Below are 23815 nucleotides of genomic sequence, written 5' to 3' on the forward strand. Positions count from 1 at the left end.
TAAGGCCCCTTTTATTTGGTAATCTTTTGACTATATTTTTAGTTAAAATTTTAGGTGCAGGAAAAGGTTTTTATAGTTTTGCATTAAAAATAATATATTGTCTTGAAAAAAACTAACTGGTATCAGACATATCCTCCTGCTGTAAATAATGACATGATCTCGACAACCTGTAGTAAGCAATGTTTGACAGTCATTCAAACAGTGGAGAAGATGCGCATGAAGGAAGTACCACATTTTCCACAAGTGTCCCAGGAGGGCAGCTTCCCTGGTCTTCAAGCAGGAATATGGAACCCAAGCAGGGATCAGAGAAAGCAGTGATCAGAGTTCAAGTCTGGTAGGTAGTTAGGAACTGGGGGTCAGTGTACCACTAGAGGGAAAGCAATAAAGAGAAAATCCTAGAAACGTAAGTGAAAGTGTCATTTGAGTTCTTAGTTTTCCCCTTAGTTATTTGGAAATAGGTTAAGAAAGAGAGATCTAGTAGGAAAAACCTGCCAGGAGATCGAATTTAGAACAGAGAATCTGGAACTAACAGATCTAGTATCTAGTATCTCGTATCTAGAAGATACTAGAGTTCAGATCCAGCCAGAATGGGAGATACAAACTTAGAAACTCAGTTAGGACTCCAGAAATCCCACATCTTGGGTGAATTGCCATGTCCTAGGAGGAGATGCTATATCCCAGCAGTCAGGGAGAAAATGAAATACACTCATCATCTCATAGCCTAAAACCCAGACATAAAGATATCTTCAAGTATTTTAACTGCTCTCCAGGAAAAAAAAAAATCTCAAAACTCTTGAGAGTTTCTCTTACATATAACTTATAATGTCAGCATAAAATTTAAAAAACTCTTCAACAGGTTAAGAAGGCAGGAAAAATTAACGAGATAAATCAGTTATTAGAAACTAACTCACAGATCATCCAAATAATTGAAATTAAAAGACAAGGACATCAAAATACCTATATCGATATAAAGAAAAAATTTTTTTTAAGATTTATTTAATTTATTTGACAGAGATCACAAGTAGGCAGAGAGGCGGGCAGAGAGAGAGGGAGGAAGCAGGCTTCCCGCTGAGCAGAGAGCACGGTGCAGGGCTCAGTCCCAGGACCCTGAGATCATGACCCAAGCTGAAGGCAGAGGCCCAACCCACTGAGCCACCCAGGTGCCCTGATATAAAGAAAACTTTTATTGAATGACAAAGCAGAATATTTCAACAGAAAATAAGAATCTGTTAAATAATCAAGTGAGCATTCTAAATCTTCTCCTAAAAAAAAATAACAAAAATAACTCATCAGATATATTTTACAGAAGACCGGATACAACTGAAGCCAGGATTGGTGAACCCAAATACAATTCAATATATATTACCAAAACTAAAGTAGTGGGGAAAAAAAGAATGGAAAAAACTTGAGAGCAAAGTAGCATTATGGGAAATACTCCAAGAGTCTAACAAACCTTAATTTCCTAGTCCCTGAAGGAAAAGAAAAATGGAAGAGATGAATTATCTGAAGAAATAATGATAAGAACTTATAAAGTCTGATAAGCTTGTCAATATACAGATTCAAGAAGCTCAAAAAAACTCAGGCAGGATAAACCTAATAATACATCACTGAAAATATAGTCAATGGTATTATAATGCATTGTATGGTGACAGATGGAAGCTACACTTGTGGTGAACATAGCATAATGTATAGAGAAGTCCAATCACTGTGTCGTATACCTGAAACTAACATTGTGTGTCAATTACACTCAAATTTTGAAGAAAAAGAAAACCTCTCTGGAAATGTACTAGTCAAACTACTGAAAATGAAAGATAAAAAAACTTAAACTTTGTCAGGGGAGAAAAATACATTACTTTCAAATGAACAGTAAGATTTTAGCTGACTTCTTACCAAAAATCATGGAAGCTAAAATAATGGAATACCATCTTAAAGTAGTGAAATTTAAAACTATCAACATAGAATTCTATACACTATAAAACTGTTCTTTAAAAATTATATCTCTAAACAGAAAACAGAAAAGAAGGAAACTGGGAATGTCAAGAAGAAAGAAATAACAAGCAAAATTAGAAGTAAAACTTCATAGGTTTTTCTTATCCTCTTAAGTTTTCTAAATTACATTTGATGGTTCAAGCAAAAAACAAACTGAGGGTTGCCGGGGGGAGGGGGTTTGGGAGAAGGGGGTGGGATTATGGACATTGGGGAGGGTATGTGATTTGGTGAGTGCTGTGAAGTGTGTAAACCTGGTGATTCACAGACCTGTACCCCTGGGGATAAAAATATATGTTTATAAAAAATAAAAAATTTAAAAAAATAAATAAATAAATAAATAAAAATTTTAGAATTATCTGGTGCTATTCTAAACTTATGTAGGAGAAATATTGATGACTATTATATTATATATATTATAACTATAAATTAGAGAGAGTAAAGACAAAATGAGATAAGCTTTCTATACTTCATTCAAACTGGGGGGAATATGGCATCAATTGAATGTGATCACATATACATAATATCTAGAGCAATCACTAAGCTATGAAAAACAACCAAAAAGCTATACAAACAGATACAACAAGGGCACTATTGGTAAATCAAAATGGAACTCTTTAAAAAATCGTCAAATAACCCACAGGAAGTCAGGAAAAAAATTTAAAAAAAAATAGTTGAGACATTTAAGAAATGAAATATCAGACTTAACTCTCATGGTGCCAATAATTAGATTAAATATAAATGTTTAGAGTATATTAAAAAGCACAATCCTTCTGTTTCTTGCTGTCTTCAAGAAATTCACTTCAGATACAATAATACAGATAGACCGACATAAAAGGACAAAAAAAGGAATATGCAAACATTAATGAAAGGAAAGCAAGAATGACTATATTAATACCAGAGAAAGCAAAGTGTTAGAAAGGGATATGATATGACGACAGAAGGTTTAATCAACCAAGAAGGTATATCAATCCTAAATGTCTATTTCCCAAAGAGCAGAGTTTCAAAATATGCCATGTAAAAACTGGTAGAACTGAAAGGGAGATGTAGACCAGTTCACACATGGTTAGAGGCTTCAATATTCCTGTTTTCAACAACTGATAGAAGAGCTAGACAGAAAATCAGCAAGAATATGGAAGAACTCAAGAATGCCATCAACCTGAAGAGTACTAGTCAGCTTTTATAAAACACAGCTTCCAACAACAGCTGAATACACATTATTTTTAAGGACTGAAAAAACACAAACCAAGATAGACTTAGTCTAGGCCATAAAAAAAGATCTCCACAAATTTAAGAGAAATAAGAATCATATAGAGTGGGTTCTCCAACCACAATGGAATCAAACTAGAAATCAATATAAGAAAAATAGAGAAATCTCCCAATATTTGAAAATCTTAAAATTACTTTTAAATCTATAAGTCAAAGTCACCTCAAGGGAAATTAAAAAAAATACATTGAAAGGAACCCGGGTGACTCAGTTGATTAAGTGTCTGATTCTTGATTTTGTCAGGTGATCTCAAGGTCATAAGATTGAGCCCTCCATAGGGCTCTATGCTGTGCATGGAAGCTGCTTGGGATTCCCTCTCTCTCCCTCTCTTTCCCATCTCCTGCTCATGTACTCCTACTCATTCTTTCTCTCCCTAAAAGAAGGAAGAAGAAGAAGGAGGAGGAGGAGGAGGAGAGGAAGTAAAAATATATATACATTGAACTGAACTGAATGAAAATGAAAACATATCAGTGTTGAGAGGGAAAAATTTCAATAAGTGCTGATGTTACAATACATATGCATTAGAAAAGAGGAAAAGTCTCAGAACTACAATGAGATATCACCGCACACCAGTTGGGATGGCTAAAATAAAAAAACACAAGAAACAAGTGTGGCGAGGATGTGGAGAAAGGAGAACCCTCTTGTACTCTTAGTGGGAATGCAGACTGGCGCAGTCACTGTGGAAAACAGTAAAGAGGTTCCTTAAAATATTAAAAACAGAACTACCCTACAGTCCAGCACTCACACAACTGGATATATATCCCCAAATACAAAAACAATAATTTAAAGGTATACAAGCACATCTATGTTTATTGCAGCATTATTTATAATAGCAAAATTATGGAAGCAGTTCAAGTATCCGTTGATAGATGAATGGATAAAGATGTGGTGTGTGTATGTATATATACATACACACAAAATGGAGTACTATTCACCCACAAAAAAGAATGAAATCTTGCCATTTACAAAGACATGGGTAGAGCTAGAGAGCACAAAATTAATCAGAAAGACATATAACATATGATTTCACTCATAGGTGGAATTTAAGAAACAAAACAACTGAGTACAGGAAAGAAAGACAAACCAAGAAACAGAACTTTTACTCATGGTTACCAGAGGGGAGGTGGGTTGGGGGTGGGTGAAATGGGTGACAGTGATTGAGGAATGCACTCATTGTGATGAGCACTAGGTGATGTATGAATTACTGAATCACTATACTATACACCTGAAAGTAATATAGTACTGTATGTTAACTATATTGGAATTAAATGAATGAATACATAAATATGTAAGTGTGTAAGTACATAAAAAGTCTCAGATAAATAATAGATGTACCTACCTCAAGAACCTAGAAAAAGAAGAGCAAAATAAAATCAAAGCAAGCAGGAAGGGGAATAATTAATTAATATAAGAACAGAAAACCCTGAAATTTAAAACCAAAAGTGAAGGTAAATCAATAAAAAAGAGTTGGTCTTTTGAAAGATCAATAAAACTTAGAAATATAAAAAAAAAAAAGAAACTTAGAAATCTCCAACAGTACTTGTAAAGACACGACTTAAAAATATCAGAATAAGGGTGCCTGGGTGGCTCAGTGGGTTAAACCGCTGCCTTCGGCTCAGGACATGATCTCAGGGTCCTGGGATCGAGTCCCACATCGGGCTCTCTGCTCATCAGGGAGCCTGCTTCCTCCTCTCTCTCTCTGCCTGCCTCTCTGCCTACTTGTGATCTCTCTGTGTCAAATAAATAAATAAAATCTTTAAAAATATATATATATATATTGGGGCACCTGGGTGGCTCAGTTGGTTAAGTGACTGACTTTGGCTCAGGTCATGATCCTGGAGTTTCAGGATCGAGTCCCACATCAGGCTCCCAGCTCTGCAGGGAGTCTGCTTCTCCCTCCGACCTTCTCCCCTCTCATGCTCTCTTTCTCTCTCTCCCTCTCTCTCTCTCAAATAAATAAATAAAGTCTTTTAAAAAATCGGAATAAGATGGGGGATATCACTGCAGACATCAAAGGATGATAAAGGAAATTACAAATAACTCAGATTAAATGAACCACCTCCTAGAAAATCGCAAACTACCACAACTCACCTAATACGAAGAGTTCATTCACATAATCCTATAACTACTAAGGAAATTTAATTCCAAATTCTAAAACTACCAAAACATTCATCTCAGGAAAATCACACACACACACACACACACACACACACACACACAGCCTGCACACAAATGTAGAAGATTTTTTGCTAATAGCTAAAAACGGAAACAATCCAGATGTTCACCAACAGATAAATGGTTATCCAGTGCTGCACCCACACCATAGAGTATAGCTCAGCAACAAAGAGCAACTGTTGATATATGCAAAAATGCATGAATCTCCAGAGGGGGAAAAAAGACAATCCCATATGATTATATACCATATGATTCTGTTTATGGGACAGTTCTGAAATATCAAAATGATAGAAGCAGAGAATAGGTTTGTGGTTTAAGACAGAGTGGAAGGTGGGCAGAGATGGGCACGGCTAAAAAGACACCGGGAGAGATTCTTATTATGATGAAAATATTATGCACCTGGACTGAATCAATGTCAATAAGCTGATTGTGATTTTTTATCACAGTTTTGAAAAATGTTACCAAAGGGGAAAACAGTAAAGAGTGCACAGTATTATAATAGTAATATAATAACCCTTGTGTTATTTTATACCTGCATGTGAACCAACAATTATATCAAAATAAAAGTTCAACTAAAAGTGAAAATTTTTACTTAAGAACAAATATTAGAAACATAATTCTTACAGAAAAATTCACATGAAAACTTAAGGAAAGTATCAAAATAATTTTGGAAAAAACAAAATTGGAAACCTCCCACTTCCGATTACAAGGCTTAACATATAGTTTTATACTGACCATATTAGTTTAAGGATAAATCAACAGGAGAGAAAATAGAGAATACAATAATAGATCCACATGTATTTCATCAGTATTTTTAACAAAGTTGCCAATGTAATTCAATGGATCAATAATTCATCTTTGCAGTTGGACATCTTTACAAAATAAAAGAGACTCTGCCCTTATTTCATACCATACACAAAGATAATTTGAGTTGCATCTTAGATCTAAACATAAAAGCAGATGATTACTCTTCTAAGAGAAAAATTGGAGTATGAGATTTGGGTAGGTTGTTTTCTTAAGCAGGAAGCTAAAAGCACTAGTCATAAAAGAAAAAATAAAGCTGCATGTCATTAAACTAATGATTTCTGTTTATCAAAAGAATCAGAAAATGAAGAGGCAAGTCACAGTATGAGAGAAGATAGCTTCAGTACACATTATTCAGTAAAGGACTTAGATCCAAACTCTGAACAGAATGTCTACAAATCAATGACAGGAAAATCTCAATTAAAAGCTGGGCAAAGGGTGCCTGGGTGGCTTAGTGGGTTAAAGCCTCTGCCTTCAGCTCGGGTCATGATCCCAGGGTTCTGGGATCGAGCCCCACATCGGCTCTCTGCTTGGTGGGGAGCCTGCTTGCTCTCTGCCTGCCTCTCTGCCTACTTGTGATCTCTGTCTGTCAAATAAATAAATAAAATCTTAAAAAAAAAAAAAAAGCTGGGCAAAACTTTGAATAGGTACTCCATACAAAAGGTTATTAAAAAGATGGATAAGCATATAATAATGTATTCAGTATAATTAATCATCAATAAAATCACAAATATTATAATGGCTAATATTATAAAATTAATATTAAGTGGTGGGAAACTAAAATTATAAAACCATACTGGAAAACCGTTTGGTAATATCTACTAAAATTAGACATATGCCTGTCCTAGGATTTGGCAATTCTATCCTTGGTACACACCCACTGAAAACATGTATAAAAATATTCATAGGGGTGCCTGGGTGGCTCAGTCGGTTGTGTCTGCCTTTAGCTCAGACCATGATTTCAGGGTCCTGGGATTGAGCCCTGCATTGGGCTCCCTCCTCAGTGGGGAGTCTGCTTCTCCCTCTCCTTCTGCCCCTCCCCCCAGCCCATGCTCTTTCTCTCTTTCAAATAAATAAAATATTTTTAAAAAGAATATTCATAGAATGCTTTAGTTACAATAGCCAAAAAGTAGAAATAACCCAGATTTCTATAATAGTAGAATAGTGAACTATTCATATTGAATATTATGCCACATAAAAAATGATAAAACAGAATGGATAAATCTCAAAGACATTATATTGGGTCAAAGAAGCAGACATAAAAACATACGTATATACTGTATAATTTATTTATATGAAACTCAAAAACAGGCACAGCTAATTTGTTATAATATATGTCAGATTTCCTTCATCAAAGCAAGGAAGTTATTTTGAGCAGGATTTGTGGAATGAGAGAGAAGACAAAGGAATTTTCTGTTGTGATGAGGATATTAAAAGTGAAGAGATGGAGAAGCATCTTTCATGCCAATGGGCCTCAAAAGAAGGCTGGGGTAGCAATTCTCATATCCGATAAATTAGATTTTAAACTTAAGACTATAGTCAGAGATACAGAAGGACACTACATCATTCTTAAAGGGTCTACCCATCAAGATCTAACAATTGTAAATACTTATGCCCCCAATATGGGAGCAGCCAACTACATAAGACAATTGTTAATCAAGATAAAGAGTCATATTGGTATGAATACATTAATAGTAGGGGATCTTAACATGCCATTCTCAGTAATAGATCATCCAAGCAGAAAATCAATAAAGAAACAAGAGCATTGAATGTTACATTGGACCAGATGGACCACATAGATATATACAGAACATTCCACCTGAAAACAACAGAATACTCATTCTTGGCGAGTGCACATGGAACCTTCTCCAGAATAGACCACATACTGTGTCACAAATCAGGACTCAACCAACACCAAAAGATTGAGATTATTCCCTGCATATTCTCAGATCACAATGCTTTGAAACTGGAACTCAACCACAAGGAATACACCTCCATCTGGTTGGGGCTTACACAGGTGTGTTAATAAATACAAATTATTGGATCTATACACTTTATAGCTCTAGCTCCTGGGCCATTTGATCAGCAGACCACATGGATTGGAAGATATCTCTAACAGATGAAGATGTCGTGTGGAGTCTATGGCAACCGTCAGTGAATCATAACACAAGCAACAGGGACTCTGCATCAGGGTCTTTCTTTCTGTAAGAGAAGACAATACACTTTCAAAACACAACTCTTCATATACTATTAAACCTTAGCAAAGACTACTCATAGTTTCAAGTAACTATAAATGCAGGATTGCCTATCTTGCGCTGAGATGTTATCTGACCCACCAAATCATAGGACTGATTGGCCATGGCAGCCAATGGCATGCCTCGCACGAAGTCAGGACCAGCAAGCACAGAAGACAAAAGTAAGCAGAATTGGCCCAGATCCCCACATCCCTGTATCACCTATACCACTGAGGGCTCTTCCCTCTCTGTGCAGTGTATCTGCCATGCGGGTGTGGGGCCTTAAAATTAATTGACAAGGGTAAATCTGTCATTGCCCAGAGCGGGCATTCACCTTGTGGAGACAGAAGTTGCCAGAAGTGAGAATATGCACACATTCCTGGAAATTAGCAAATGATATAATTTGGTTGGTCATGGACCTGGAAGGAGCACAGTTGGAATATTAGGTCAACTGAACACAAAGTAGGAGAATCTGCATATCCTGCATTAATGCCAAACAAGCAATTGACTCTGTGACATAAATGAAGAATGGCCTGGAATGTTGGACCTCTCTTCACAAGGTCAAATGGGATGCCTAGAATGAGCTAAAAGGTAGTTCCAAGGATGATGCCAAGAAAAATTACATGTATGAAGCAGAAGATGTAAAGAAAAAAATAGAAAATAAGGGACTGGATTTGGCTAGTAGGCACACATTTCCTCTAACTGATATAATGCCTGTTTTTCTAATACTGTGGATGAATTCAAAGGATGAAAATAACTGATTAACCCAGTTCCTCAAGACCATCCAGGATATAATTCTAACCGATTATGGCCTGAAGCAGCTTCTGAGTCATTTTTTTCTGTATATAAGTTAAAAGTGCATTTGTTAAAAAACCCATTATTAAATAATCAGGTACAAGATGCTTCAGTAGTAATGTCAGCCAGCCTTTATTCTTGGCCATCCCAGTGACTGCAGTGAGCACACAAATGCAGTAACCATGGCAACGGTGATGGAGCCTTTGCATGAATCCAACAGCTGCCCCTCGCCAAGACAGCACTACTCTGCTGCTCTGCTCTGCTGAATATACGTTCTGTCAACAGCAGAGACCAATGTTGGGCGCTCAATATGACATCTTCCCCTTAAGGAGACCAATAAGTCAGTTGTTGGCATTCCAATTCCTTCCACCCTATGTGGAGCAATAATTCATCGTGATTATGGACGATGTGCATTACAACTATGAATTTCCCTTTCTTGTCTGCAGTACCTTGGTCAGTACCTCTGTTGGAGGGCTATCAGAATATCTGATTTCTGATATGATTTCCAACACAACATCACCTTAGTCCATTAGACCTGTTTCACAGCTAAGGAAGTAACAACGGACAAATGATCAAGGGGTTCATTGCTCCCAGCTCAGAAATTGTAGACCTGACAGAAATTGGGACCTGACACACAGATTTAGGGCACTGGATTGTTGATAACATCCTGCAGAATATACTGTGATAGAATATGCCTACTTTGGTAGGTAGATTGCATATATTTAACTTCATCCATAAGGGTACAGAGGTTAGGAGTTGGGTCTCTGCTTTTACAGACAGAGCTCTATCTATCCCATGAAGGCAGGATCAGAATTTATCAAAAAGGGAACATTTTCTAAAGCAAACTTTGCTTAGCTCTTGTGCTCATCTGTTCTTCCAGACAGGTCAGCAAATACCAGGGCATGCCTAACATCAATTCCCAGCATGCCCACACATCTCTAGATCTATGCTCAAGGATGTAGGATCTGAGTTGCTATCTAAAATGATGTAACGATTAAGATCTTTGAATTCAAGTTCATTTTCCTACCACCTTCAGGATGGTTGGAAAATTAGACTACACTAAAGGAAATAAGGCTGCTGAAATTAATGTCAAGTTTCTATTTCACTATCAAAGAATAACCAGGGGGTGCCTGGGTGGCTCAGTGGGTTTAGCGATTGCCTTCAGCTCAGGTCATGATCCTGGAGTCCCACATCAGGCTCTCTACTTGCCAGGGAGTCAGCTTCTCTTGCTGACCTCTCTCCTCTCGTGCTCTCTCTCATTTTCTCTCTCTCTCTCTCTCTCCCTCTCTCAAATAAATAAATAAAATCTTGGGGGGAAAATAAAAGAATAACCAGGCATGGATCTTTGAATCTCCCAAGTGCCTCCTGAATGTTTAGGACCTGGAACAACATAAAAATTCATGAAACTGTAACAAATTCATGTATTTGGGTAGCTGTAATATTCATGTGGTGCCAGAATATGGCTTTATATGTGTTTAATTTTTTTTTTAGTTATGAAGGGACTACTTGTTTTTACCTTAACTTCTAAAGTTCTCACTATCTCTCTGGGTTCCTGAAAGAGAGAAATAGACAGGGACTGCCCATTTTCTCCCCTCTCAGGAGGATAACAGTGGTTGGGATCTTCACGTCTCTGTAGAGATCATGCTGGTACAAAGGAGACCTACTGTCATATACCCTACAGAGAGCTCTCATGGCAATTGGGAAGGTACCTTGTGGAGACAATAAACTAATAAAGCCTTCTCTTAAAGGCAATTTGAAGAGCAAGTTCAACAGATGAGCAACAAGGCTTCTAGCACCATCAGTAACTTCACCACACTAGACAGGTTTGCCTTTTCTGCATGAAGATTTATTGGGGTTTTTCTACAACAATCATCTCTAGACACACAGGTTTCCTAATCACGTTTGTGAGTTCTGGTCAAATATATTTTAACATCGTTTTCTCTGCCTGTTAGCTTTTACCATCACAATTTAATATCATGCAAAAGTACATTGTTATTAATGCTTAAAGTTTGCTCATTGATAGTTTAAATAATAGGATATTCTGAGTAAAATATATTATTAAACTTCAATATATTAATATGGCCAATGTATTAATAATGGCTATTTTTGACTGGTAGCTATTTTTAAGGCAAGGAGGGACATGTGTACAAGTGACTTTCTCAGAGATATTTAATATTAAACAAAAAAAAAGCACTTCTTTATTAAAAAACTAGATTTAAAGTGTCACTCACAGAGGGAAGTCAAATATCTAAATGTAAAGGAAGACTATCCAGAGTTATTGAACAAATGTACGAATACTTATCTATTTAGTATGTACAGTAGTGTGAGGCCAGAGTCCCAGCAGTGAGTAGGAGCTCAGAGTTCCTATCATGATAGCTCTTCCCACAGAACAATCGTAGGTATATCACAGGAGATCAGTAAATACCGAAAAATTTTTCCAACATCCTGCACATGATACTTATTATTGGAATGGTAATAAGAGAGTTTTGGTTCAAATAGGATCATTTTCAAGCAGGCTTATAATTTTGTAGCCATTTAAAGTAAGGATTTATTGCTTATCCTTGCTGTCTCCAAGACAACATTATCTTGCATAAAGAATAGGAATCAAGTTTAAATGAGATGGGCAGTATCATGTTTATCCTTACTTTTTAACTGTGGAATCATAGAGTAAGAAAGATGATTTAGTTCAGTCTCTCAAGGACTTCAGAGACCCCTTCTGCAAGATCGTTCACAGTAGCTATTATCACCTGCAGAGACAGTATCTAAAACTGGGTATTTCTAGAGTATTTATCAATATTGATTCAAAATTTTAAAAGTTACTAATTCTGTTTTTATGTTCAGATAAACAACAGTACAAATCTATTCAGCCAATCATGTAAATGTTCATCTAAATATTACAGAAATCCAAATAAAAAGTGATATTTTAGGCTGAAAATAAATCTTTATACTTGACTAAGATGAGATTTGCTGATATTAGTTGTGGAGGTGACAGTAGATGCAAGAGTGGAAAGTGTGTTTCAACAGGCAAGTGAGAGGTTAATGGCTAATGATGAATATGGTCAATGGTATATCTAACCTTAATATATTCTATCCTTAATGATCCCTTCCAATTCAAGATTAGAGTTACTGCAGTTTAAGGACTTGGGCATGTGTATCAGTTAGGAGTCAGTTTAAAAGGGAAAAAAAAGAAAAAACAGAATAATTCTGACTAATATAAGCAAAAGCAGAATTTATTTGAAGAACACTCACTGAATGAAACAAAAACCATGTATTTGATTAACACGTGACAAAATATTTATTTTGAACATTTAACCTCTGCTAAAAACATTAATAACAACAAAGGAAACATGTATTTGTCTGTGGGTATATCTATTTTTAAATTTATTTCGGGACTGTTGGAGTCTTTAAATATTCGTTAAAATATACAAAAATTTACTGAAAGTGTTTCTGAACACTTTTCTATCCTATAAAGAGGTTTCAAATAAGTTAACATAAATCTATTTTTAAAGATTTCTTTTGAATATAAATATTAACCTTTTATTCTGTCATAGGGATATGGTAGACAATATAACATCTATCACAGAGTTCATCCTACTGGGATTTCCCCTTGGCCTGAGGATTCAAATTCTTCTCTTTGGACTCTTCTCCCTGTTCTATGCCTGCACCCTGCTAGGGAATGGGGTCATCTTGGGGCTCATCTCACTGGACTCCAGACTTCACACCCCCATGTACTTCTTCCTCTCCCACCTGGCCATCGTCGACATAGCCTATGCCTGCAACACCGTGCCCCAGATGCTGGTGAACCTCCTGAAGCCAGACAAGCCCATCTCCTTTGCTGCCTGCTTAACACAGACCTTTCTCTTTTTGACATTTGCTGTCACAGAATGTCTTCTCCTGGTGGTGATGTCTTATGATCGGTATGTGGCCATCTGCCACCCCCTCCGATATTCTGCCATTATGAACTGGAGAATCTGTATCACCCTGGTGTTGACTTCTTGGACCATCGGAGTCCTCCTGTCTTTGATTGATCTCATGTTACTTTTACCTTTACCCTTCTGTAGATTTCAGAAAATCAATCACTTTTTCTGTGAAATCATGGCTGTTCTCAAACTTGCCTGTGCAGATACACACATCAATGAGATTGTGGTATTGGGTGGAGCAATTTCTGTGCTAGTGGGACCCTTCACCTCAATTGTAATCTCATATATGTGTATCCTCTGTGCCATTCTTAGAATCCAGTCTGGGGAAGGTCAAAGAAAAGCCTTCTCCACTTGCTCATCCCATCTCTGTGTGGTTGGACTCTTTTATGGTACAGCCATTATAATGTATGTTGGGCCCAGGTATGGGAACCCCAATGAGCAGAAGAAATATCTCCTCCTGTTTCACAGCCTTTTCAATCCCATGCTCAACCCTCTTATCTATAGTCTCAGGAACTTAGAAGTGAAGAATGCCTTGAAGAGAGTGCTGGGAATTGAAAGAGACTTATGAAAATATTACAGCATCAGGGTTGATAGTGATCTAGGAAGATATTATCTCAAGAAATTCCAACTCCAACTTAGCATGAGAATTATCTGAGACAAAATAAGATGAAAACAGGGAAGGAAACCATAAGAGACTCTTAAATCTAGGAAACAAATTGAAGGTGGCTGGAGGGGAGGTGGATGGAGAAATGGGATAACTAGATGATGGGCATTAGGGTGGGCAGTTGATGTAATGAGCACTGGGTGTTATATGAAACTAATCAATCACTAAATTCTACCCCTGAAACTAATAATACACTATGTGTCAACTAAATTGAATTTAAATAAAAATTTTTTAAAAATAGAGCCATCTTCTGGACACCACTTAGATCCCTAATTCAATAGAGGTGGGATGTATCCTAGAGATCTGTATCTTCAAATATTACCAATAGCAAATTGTGATGCAGCTAGTCCATGAACCAGGATTTGGAAGCTGCAGGTCTAGAATAATACCCTTTTTAATACCTTCTTCAAGCTATAATCTAGCCTCATGCATCCCAAAATGTTCTTCTCAAAACACTAGCTTCTCAAGGGCTTTAAATTCTATGGCCAAGTAAGTTTGAAAATTATTGCAAATGCCTTACTTTAGAGCTCACAATTCATATTAGCCTAGTGAAGACTAAACATTTTTATGGTAAAGAAGATTTTTATTCCAATTTCTAACCAACATTTTCCAAATTTATTTGGTCACATAAAAAAAATTTTTTTATAACACCAACAGTTTCCTGGAACAGGAAATCTTGATCTTGATTGACTCCTCGTAAACACTTCCTGTAACTACGTTCTAAAGCAAAAATTTTTTTCTCTACAAGGTAAGCCTCTGAAGAGGATGTAGGTCTAAGCAGAGTACCCTGAATCAGCCCTTGAGAATGTGTGCTCTCTTTGGGTAAAGGAAGTGAGGGTGAATGTCTCTGCTCTTCACTGCTAGGTCATCTGGAGACAATCCAACCCTCTGCTTCATCTTGGATCAGCATTCCTAGATATATTTCATGGGCTAATTTCATTTCACAATCTTCTATATCTGAGTTTTAAAAATGCATGCATTTCCCTATTTACCCATTACACTCAATCTTTTTTTTTTTTTTTTTTTTTTTTGTCTTCTTGGTTTGAAAGATAGAACCAAGTTTCTCACAGAAATCTGGAAGGATTTGCCAAAGCCCCTACCTACATAGAATATAAGCTTTAGAAATATTTCTCCACTGTTGTGTTAGGGTTAAGGTTAGGGTTAGGGGTACACAATGAATGATGGATAAAAAAGAAATGAATAAGGGATAGAATGCCCAAGGAGATAGTTGATCCCTTGAAGATTAAATAGGAAAAAAATAAGGAAAGTCCATGGTTTATTATATGTTGGTCATTGCTGAAATGAACAAGTCTCAAATGATAGCCTCACACCCATGAATTTCCTGATACTCTATATGGAATCCCAAATGCACTACTGCAATCACAAAAGGAAAGGGCTCAGTGAGCACAAAGGAACACATGGACAGTCTTCAGGGGCTCAATGGATCCTAGAAAAAGGGAAAAATGAAAGTCAAATCAACTTCTCTTTAAAAAAAAAAAAAAAAAACCCTAGGGGCTTAAGTCCTGGTCATTAGTTTGGTAGGTTCATAAACTAGTTTTGTATCAGTTAACCTGGAATAGGTCAGAATGGTCAGAATTTAATGACCTTCACAAAACTCACAAAATAATCATGGTCAACCTAGATACCAATTTCAACCTTTATAACAAAGGATGTTTCTCCCCAGAGAAAGGAGTGCCTGTACCCTTTATTCAAGATAGCTCAGTTCTCTTTTCAAAAATCTGAGAAATGAATAAAAAAGATATACGGCTCAAAGAGCCTAGAGTCAGAGCAAATGGAATGGAATAATATAGAAGGGTATTTCTTTAAAACTGCAGAAAAATTCCCCCCAGTAGGTCACAATTCTCATAACAAACCTAGATGTCTGTCACTGAAATTTTTATACCTTGGATATAAATAATAATAAACACAGTAAAAATCAACTTTTACAAATTCTGCCTCTTTGTTTTCCCCCATCTCCAAGATTCCCAGTGCAACGTTAATATAACAATTGTTACTTTCCATCAGCTATATGTGTTACAACTTTTTGAAGATACATTCATGCTTGACCCAGATACTTATTTCATCAATTAAAAGCCAACATTTTGGGGGCGCCTGGGTGACTCAGTGGGTTAAGCCTCCTCCTGTGCCTCAGGTCATGATCTCAGGGTCCTGGGATCGAGCCCCACATCAGGCTCTCTGCTCAGCAGGGAACCTGCTTCCTCCTCTCTCTGCCTGCCTCTCTGCCTACTTGTGATCCCTGTCTGTCAAATAAATAAATAAAATCTTAAAAAAAAAAAAAGCCAACATTTTGCAAACCAATTATTAAGGAATTTACTTTGGAAAGTGTTTAAAAGTTTTTACTCTACTTCCAAATGGAAATTGTGTCCAGATTCTGGTGGACCTTGCTATAATCACAAGTTATAAATGCGGCTCAAATAAGGTCCGTGTTTACAGAAAATGCTCAATGCCGACAGGTAATGTAAATATTTGAAAACATGTGTATTGTATTTATGAGTTAACTATGTATTCTTTTCCTTTCTATACATTTATGTTTTATATGTTTATGTTTTACTCTGACCACTTTTTTTTCCCCTAAAGATTTATTTATTTATTTATTTGACAGAGAGAGAGAGAGATCACAAGTAGGCAGAGAGGCAGGCAGAGAGACAGGAAGGGAACCAGGCTTCCCGCTGAGCAGAGAGCACGATACGGGGCTCGATGCCAGGACCCTGCGATCATGACCTGAGCTGAAGGCAGAGGCTTTAAACCACTGAGCCACCCAGGTGCCCCTCACCACTTTTTATTTTTAAAGGTAAGCTCTATATCCAACATGGGGCTTGAACTCATGACCCCAAAATAAAGATTCCTCCTATACCCTACAGACTGAGCTAGCCAGGTGCCCCTCCTCTGACCACGTTTAGAAGTTGTCCACAAGTTAAAGCAATGCATGTAATTTTGAGATGATGCATTTCCCAAAGTTAAAGTTTGATAAATATAAATATAAAGTTTGATAAATATAAATATAAATATAAATATAAACATTTATATTTAATTTCCTTATTGTCTTAGTTCAAAGTTTTTACTTTTGTATAACAGATGATTGTGCCATAGATAAACTAGAGAACTATATCCTATTGTTTTCAAGAATTTCAGTTTGCTATTTTTTATATGTCAGTTTCCAGATTTCCACATTTTCTGCAAGTCACCTGAAACATATAAAATATAAGGTCCCGGTATTTATAGATCGCCTAGTGTGTACCAGGATTTTCACATGATTAAGAGCCATTTTTTTGGTGTCCCTGAATATGTGTTTTTTCCCAGAGTGGATACGTTCTCCAAACTTGATAATTGTGACCAGTTTTCCCCAAGTGTTCATAAGAACCCCAGCAAGAGACACTGTAATGAACTAATTGCTTTGTAAATCACATGATTGACTGATAAGAGATTTCCCAAATAACATCTTGGTCTCCTTACATCCAGTACAAGAAAACAGTGGAATATAAATAAACATGACAAGATCATAGGTAGCTCCCAGGAAGCTTGAAGGGGAAGCTGCCTTAGAGAAGGTTCTCTCGTCCCCTTCCCTGAGGGACTGGACCTGGAAGCTCCTCATTTCAGAGCAGAGACTAGAGAATGCTTCCGAGGTTGACCTACCTGGGTGGTTTGTGCCCTACAAAACTCTTCCTCAGGCATGTTCTAATGAGCCCCACTGGGACACCTTGGCTCTCCTTGGACTCCGTAACCTGTTCTCTCCAGCATCTCCGCACCTTGACTTGTTGCTTGCAACCAGCTGATGTTTCAGGGTCCTTTTTTCTGGCTTCTGCTGCTCCCCAAGGGGCCCAGATGGCAGTGGGGAGAAGGGGAAGGACCGAGGGGAAGGCCTGGAGCTGCTTCACCATCACACTGGTTCTGCTTCCTTACAGGTTCACCTGAACCATCTGCCCGTTTGGGAATTAGGACAGGGCTGGGGTTCATGAACTCCAGTAACGCCAAGTACTCAGGGACTGTAATGACTGATGTTGTCTCAGAGGTGTGCTCTGTGGCTGGCTGTGCGGTCTAATCACGGGTCCTGCTGGGGACGAGAGCAGAGATAGAGAACGGCTTTGTCCCCCCTTCCCGGTGCAGGTGCGCTTGCACGCATCTCACGGCTCACCCCTCCAGGGAGCCCTCAGGAGCTACCGACTAGGCTGAGGCCATCAGAGAATAAAAGCTCCTTTTCTGAGGATTCTGCCACATTTTTGATCAAGCAGAGAAGTGAGGTTCTGCAGTTCCCACAGAAGCTCCCAGAAAGCAGGATCCTGCCCAACCTTTAGGTGCTTTTCCTTTCTGAGGTCCTTGAGTCCAAATGTGGGAGCAAACTGGGTTACACTGTGTTTATCATTAATGTCTGTTAGATGGGGTAGGAGCTACCCTTTTGTGGACTATCAGTTTGATTCTGCCAATCTTTATTTAAGTGTTATAAAGAGAAATATTATTTTTTGTTAATCCTAAACCTATATGCTCCTCTTTTACATTCTATAGGAATAGTTTCAGGGGAAATTGAGATGCACATTTTATAGACAAATTATATAACGTCGTTTAGGATTTGTTGATTTGTTACATTGGTGGAGAAATATCCTTGTAGTAGACATACACTTGAAAAAGATGGCACAACAAAAGGAGTAAGACATTTCTGTGTCATGGATTTATATAGAACATAAGGAGGGGTACCTGGGTGATTCAGCCGGTTGTGTCTGACTCTTGATTTTGGCTCAGATCATGATTTCAGGATCATGAAACTGAGCCCTGAACCAGGCTCTGCACTTGGACGGGTGCCTGCTTAAGATTCTCTCTCTCTCCCTCTCCCTCTGTCCCATTCACGTTTTCTCTCTTTCTCTCTCATTCTCAAAATGATAGATAGATGATAGATGATAGATAGATAGATAGATAGATAGATGTAGATAGAACATATGGAATAATCTTAGTAGCCAAAGAAAATGACAATAGGTTATATTACAGAATGATGTTATATCAGGAAAATTAACATGTTGGTTATTGTATAAATTATGCATTTACTTATTGTCAGCACAGGCGTAGTTCATACGAAATCTATGAGATACATATCGCAATGGAAGAGGAAGCCAAATGGATACTAAATCTATGTCCTATGCTTATGTCTCATTAAGCTTAGCATTAAGGACAGCTACAATGTATTCAGTAAATATGTGTAAATGTTAGCTTTTTCATAGCTTAGAAGATTTGCTTTTGCAGTGGCGATGGGAAAAGTATAGAAAGGAACCAAAGTGTTATATGATGGCATGGGAGGTGGGAGGAAGGCGACCTAGGCGATAACACCTTAAATCTTCTTTCTATAGGATTTTTATGTTTAATGTCTATCTTTTTCTATTAACCTTTAACAGATTCTCAAATAGGTTATCATTACATGAAACTCACTCGTTCTTTACGATTCACAGTGGTTCTTCTATCCAGAAAAATCACTTATCCTTTCAACCCTTATTCCATAAGACGACTTGGCAAAATCTTGGCTTATAACTACATAAGCAATAAAATGAATGTTTCCAGTTTTTCCTCGCTACTTGTAGGTAAGCAGCCCTACAGTTCAGCAGAGCTATGAATTCACAATAGGTGATTATTTCAGGAATTCAGCTTCACCCAAGTCCACTACTTTAGAAGAGAACTTGCCGGCTCACCTCCCCAAAAGATGTACTTTTTAAAACATAGGTTCTATCCAGTTCTGATGTTTATATAGGACATGATTTCCTTCTTAGATATTTATTTTAGAACTTAGTTTTGCCTGATTATTCATTAACCAGACAACAGTGTACCACTTTTGAAATTCTGAAATTTTGCATAGATAAATTCATGTGCCTCTTGTGCCCAAAGGTGACATTTGGACCTGGAACACCTCACGGTGTTGAGCCACCACCTAAACTCCCAACCAGCCCAGAAGAAATTTAATCTGTTCGCATCTCATTTGACTGTTTTTAACTGATACATGTCAGATAGATATCAAATAAAATAAAAAATAGATAAAAAAGGAGTATATTTAATTATTAAGTGTAATTTAATTTTTTAAAATACTTTGCAAATCTTTCAGTTAGTTTTATCAAATTTTTAACAATCAGTTTTAATACATATCTCCAGAGGTGCAATTCTTCTGAATTGCTATACTTTACTTCCTTTGGGAGGAATAGGCTGAACTTGGCAGGAATATGTTATTTTATAAATTTTAAACAAAATCAAATCTAATATAAAATAATCAATAGTTAGACATTTGTTCATTTGTACTCATTTATTTGTCCCTTTGACAAATGTTTATTAACTGCAAGCATATAAAAATTAACCAGTCTATTCCACCACTTTAAAAGAAATAAAATTTGAAACAGAACTACTGTATTGAAAGAATACTAATGTACTCTAGCCTCCTTTTTGTCTTAAATTTAGCTGTCAGAAAACCATGGTTTATACTCTATTTCTTTTTTCATTTAGGTTTTCGTGTTAAGAGAATAAAGGAAAATTAGAAAAAGAAATTACTATTTTATAAGTGGGTAGTTTTGAATATTTCTCACAGCCAAACATTTCCCTATGCCTGTGTATTTAAAAAATAAACTTAGAAGGTTTGTTAAGCACAGAAATTCTTAATATTAACCTAAAATCAAATAAACCCTAGTCACATATGAGGAATTTTTCTATGTTGTTTTATATATTTTAATATATAGATAACAATAATTTATTATATATATAACAATTATTTATATAACAATATATTTTAATATATTGTTATATATATAATTACTTTTATATCCAGATGATTTGATAATTTATCAATAATGCTTATAAGAAAACAGATATCTCATCTGTTCTGTTCAGAAGGGTTCAGTTTCTTTTCCTGGGTCTTACTTCGGTGAGGTGACCCAGGTCTGGGATCTGGTCCTCGCTTCTAGATCCCGCTTTAGAAATTCTATTCAGGAACTGCATCATGGAATCTGCAGCACAGTGGGACAGTGCGTAAGCTAAAGGATCTAAATGTTCGTATCATTAAAACTCAAGATGAGGCTGTATAACAAACAAAGACCTTTGCTGATCAACGCAGCCCTTCTTTGTGGAAATATCTACTCAAAAACATAATTTATTGCCTAATGTTTTGATTGGTGAACATGAAATTAAAGCAAGAGAGGCTAATCAGAGATCTTTCCGAATAGGAGTGCTGGTCACCCATGCTGTCCATCTAGGCTGGGTCACCGTGACAGTTGGTCAGGCTTCTGTCCCTAAAAGGCATTAAAGATGCACAGGCAAATGCTGCCTCTCTGACCTTGTGTCTATGCTTCGTACTGATCGTCCCCTTTCTTTCTCCCACAGCCTGTCTCCAGACGGGTAACCCACACACCTGACTATGCTTGGCTCACTGTCGCATCCTTCCACTCTGAGATTGTATCAAAGCACCTTGGCTGGGCTTGTGGAGGCTCCCACAACTCTCCAGTCAAATATTTCCTGGGACTTTCCTGTTTATCAAGTCGATGATAAAATTTATAGGCCAAGTATTTTAACACTAACTTGTTGGTATGTCCATTTCTCAGTAGGCAAACTGAATTACCAATGTGTCGATAGTTTGTTTCTGGTAGCGACTTATGAAGTGTGCTGCGGTCAGTCACTAGTTTTTGGTTTAAATAGAACTTCTTATGTTTTGGGTCTCTGTTAAAATGCATGTTACAAATATGAAGGATTGAATTAACAGCAAGATGATTATATTTCCTCTCCCTATTCATTCCAGGCTATGACCTTTTATTTCTTTTTTTTAAGATTTTATTTACTTATTTGACAGAGAGAGATTGAGAGATCACAAGTAGGCAGAGAGGCAAGTGGAGAAAGAGGGGGAAGCAGGCTCCCCGCTGAGCAGAGAGCCCAATGCGGGGCTCGATCCCAGGACCTTGAGATCATGCATGACCTGAGCTGAAGGCAGAGGCTTAACCCACTGAGCCCCCCAGACCCCCCAGGCTATGACTTTTAAAAAAAAATTCTTTTCCAGTGTTACTGAGATAAAAATTGAAATATAGTACTATATAAATTTAAAGTGTACAAGTACAAGTAGTGCCTGGGTGGCTTAGTCAGTTAAGTGTCTGCCTTCAGCTCAGATCATAACCCCAGGGTCCTGGGATCAAGCCCTGGCCTGGGAGTCTGCTTCTCCCTCTGCTCCTCCCCCTGCTTGTGCTCTTTCTCCCTCATTCTCTCTCTCTCTCTCTCAAATAAATAAAAAGTAAAGTGTACAAGCACAAGGATTTGACTTACAAGTATTATGAAATGATTACCACAGTAAATCTCGTTAACATTTATCATGTCATATAGATACAAAATGAAATAAAAAAGCAAATCTTCCGGGGTGCCTGGGTGGCTCAGCGGGTTAAGCCTCTGCCTTCGGCTCGGGTCATGATCTCAGGGTCCTGGGATCGAGCCCCACATCGGGCTCTCTGCTCCGTGGAGAGCCTGCTTCCTCCTCTCTCTCTGCCTGCGTCTCTGCCTTCTTGTGACTCTCTCTCTCTCTCTCTCTGTCAAATAAATAAATAAGTCTTTAAAAAAAAAAAAAAAGCAAATCTTCCATTTGGAATGAGAACTCTCAGCGTTTACTCTGGTGACAACTTTCAACCATACCACACGTCATTGTTAACTCTCGTCATCATGTTGTACCTGACATCCCCAGTACTTGTTTGGTTAACGTGAAATCAGAACCTCCGACCCCCTTCCTCCGATTCCCTCTCTGCCCACCTGCCTCCTCTGGTAATCACAGGTCAGACCACTTTTCCCTACGAGTTTGGTTTTGCTTGTTCGTTCGTTTTAGATCCCACGTATAAGTCAGACCATACAGTATTTGCGTTCTCTGTCTGATTTATTGGACTCCGCATAATGCTCTCCTATTGAGTATGAGGCTGCAAATAGCTCTTCTTCATCGTGTCCTCGTTCAGGTCCGTTCCCAGAAGTGAAGTTGCCGGGTCGTATGGTAATACTATCTGTAATTTTTTAAGTGACTTCCATGCCGTCTCCTTTAGTGGATGCACCGATTTACATTCCCACCAACCATGCACAGGGGCTCCCTTTCCTCCTCCTCTGTTAACTCCTGTCTTTTAAATGCCACCATTCTGACAGGTGTGATGACTAGCTTACGGTGGGTTCGATCTGCATTTCTCTTGGGATTAGCGATACTGAATACCTTTCCATGTATTTGTGGGTGAACTGTACGTCATCTTTAAAAAAATGTCTATCAGCTTCTTTGCCCATTTTGATGTGATTATTTGGGAGGATTTGTTTAGGTTTTCTTGTTTTTGCTACTGAGATGTATTAGTTCTTCATATATTTTGGATACTAACCCCTCATCAAATATATGGTTTACAGATACTTTTTTCTCTTTTCATAGATTGTCTTTTCATTTTGTTGATCATTTCTTCTGCTGTACAGAAGTTTTTAGTCTGATATAATCCCACTTATTTATTTTTATTTCGTTGCTTGTGCTTTAGGTGTTATATTTAAAAATCATTGCTGGGGTGCCTGGGTGGCTTAGTCTATTATGCGCTAGACTCATGATCCCAGGGTCCGAGACTGAGCCCTGCACTGGGCTCCGCGCTCAGCCAGGAATCTGCTTGAGACTCTCTCCCTCTCTTTCAGCCCCTTCCCCTACTCTCTGTAAAATAAGTAAATAAATCTTTTTTAAAAAATTAAAAAATCATTGCATGTCAAGGAGCTTTTCTCCTATGTTTTCTCCCAGGACTTTTATGGGTTTTGGTCTTATGTTTAGATCTTTCATCCATTTTGAGTTAATTTTTGTGAACCGTGTGAGGAAGGGGGTGTAATTTCATTCTTTTATATGCAAATACCCTATTATTCTAGCTCTATTGGTTGAAGAGAATGTCTTTTCTCCATTGGATACTCTTGGCTCCTTTGTCAAATATTAGTGGATCATATTTGTGTGAGTTTATTTCTG

General features: G+C 37.5%; 1 protein-coding gene across 1 annotated transcript; it reads left to right on the top strand.

The window, feature by feature from the left end:
* Window positions 1-12816: 12816 nt before the first annotated feature.
* LOC101690157 (olfactory receptor 13) lies at window positions 12817-13749 on the top strand. Its single transcript, XM_004772106.1, has one exon. It carries the CDS (start codon window positions 12817-12819, stop codon window positions 13747-13749), a length of 933 nt encoding a protein of 310 aa, XP_004772163.1.
* Window positions 13750-23815: the final 10066 nt, after the last annotated feature.

The sequence above is a fragment of the Mustela putorius genome, unplaced genomic scaffold, assembly GCF_011764305.1.
Source record: "Mustela putorius furo isolate JIRA1106 unplaced genomic scaffold, ASM1176430v1.1 tig00003845_pilon_pilon_pilon, whole genome shotgun sequence".
NCBI lineage: Eukaryota > Metazoa > Chordata > Mammalia > Carnivora > Mustelidae > Mustela > Mustela putorius.

What these genes read in the sequence shown, in the direction of transcription:
- LOC101690157 (XM_004772106.1), top strand. Translation starts at nt 12,817, where the DNA reads ATGGTAGACAATATAACATCTATCACAGAGTTCATCCTACTGGGATTT.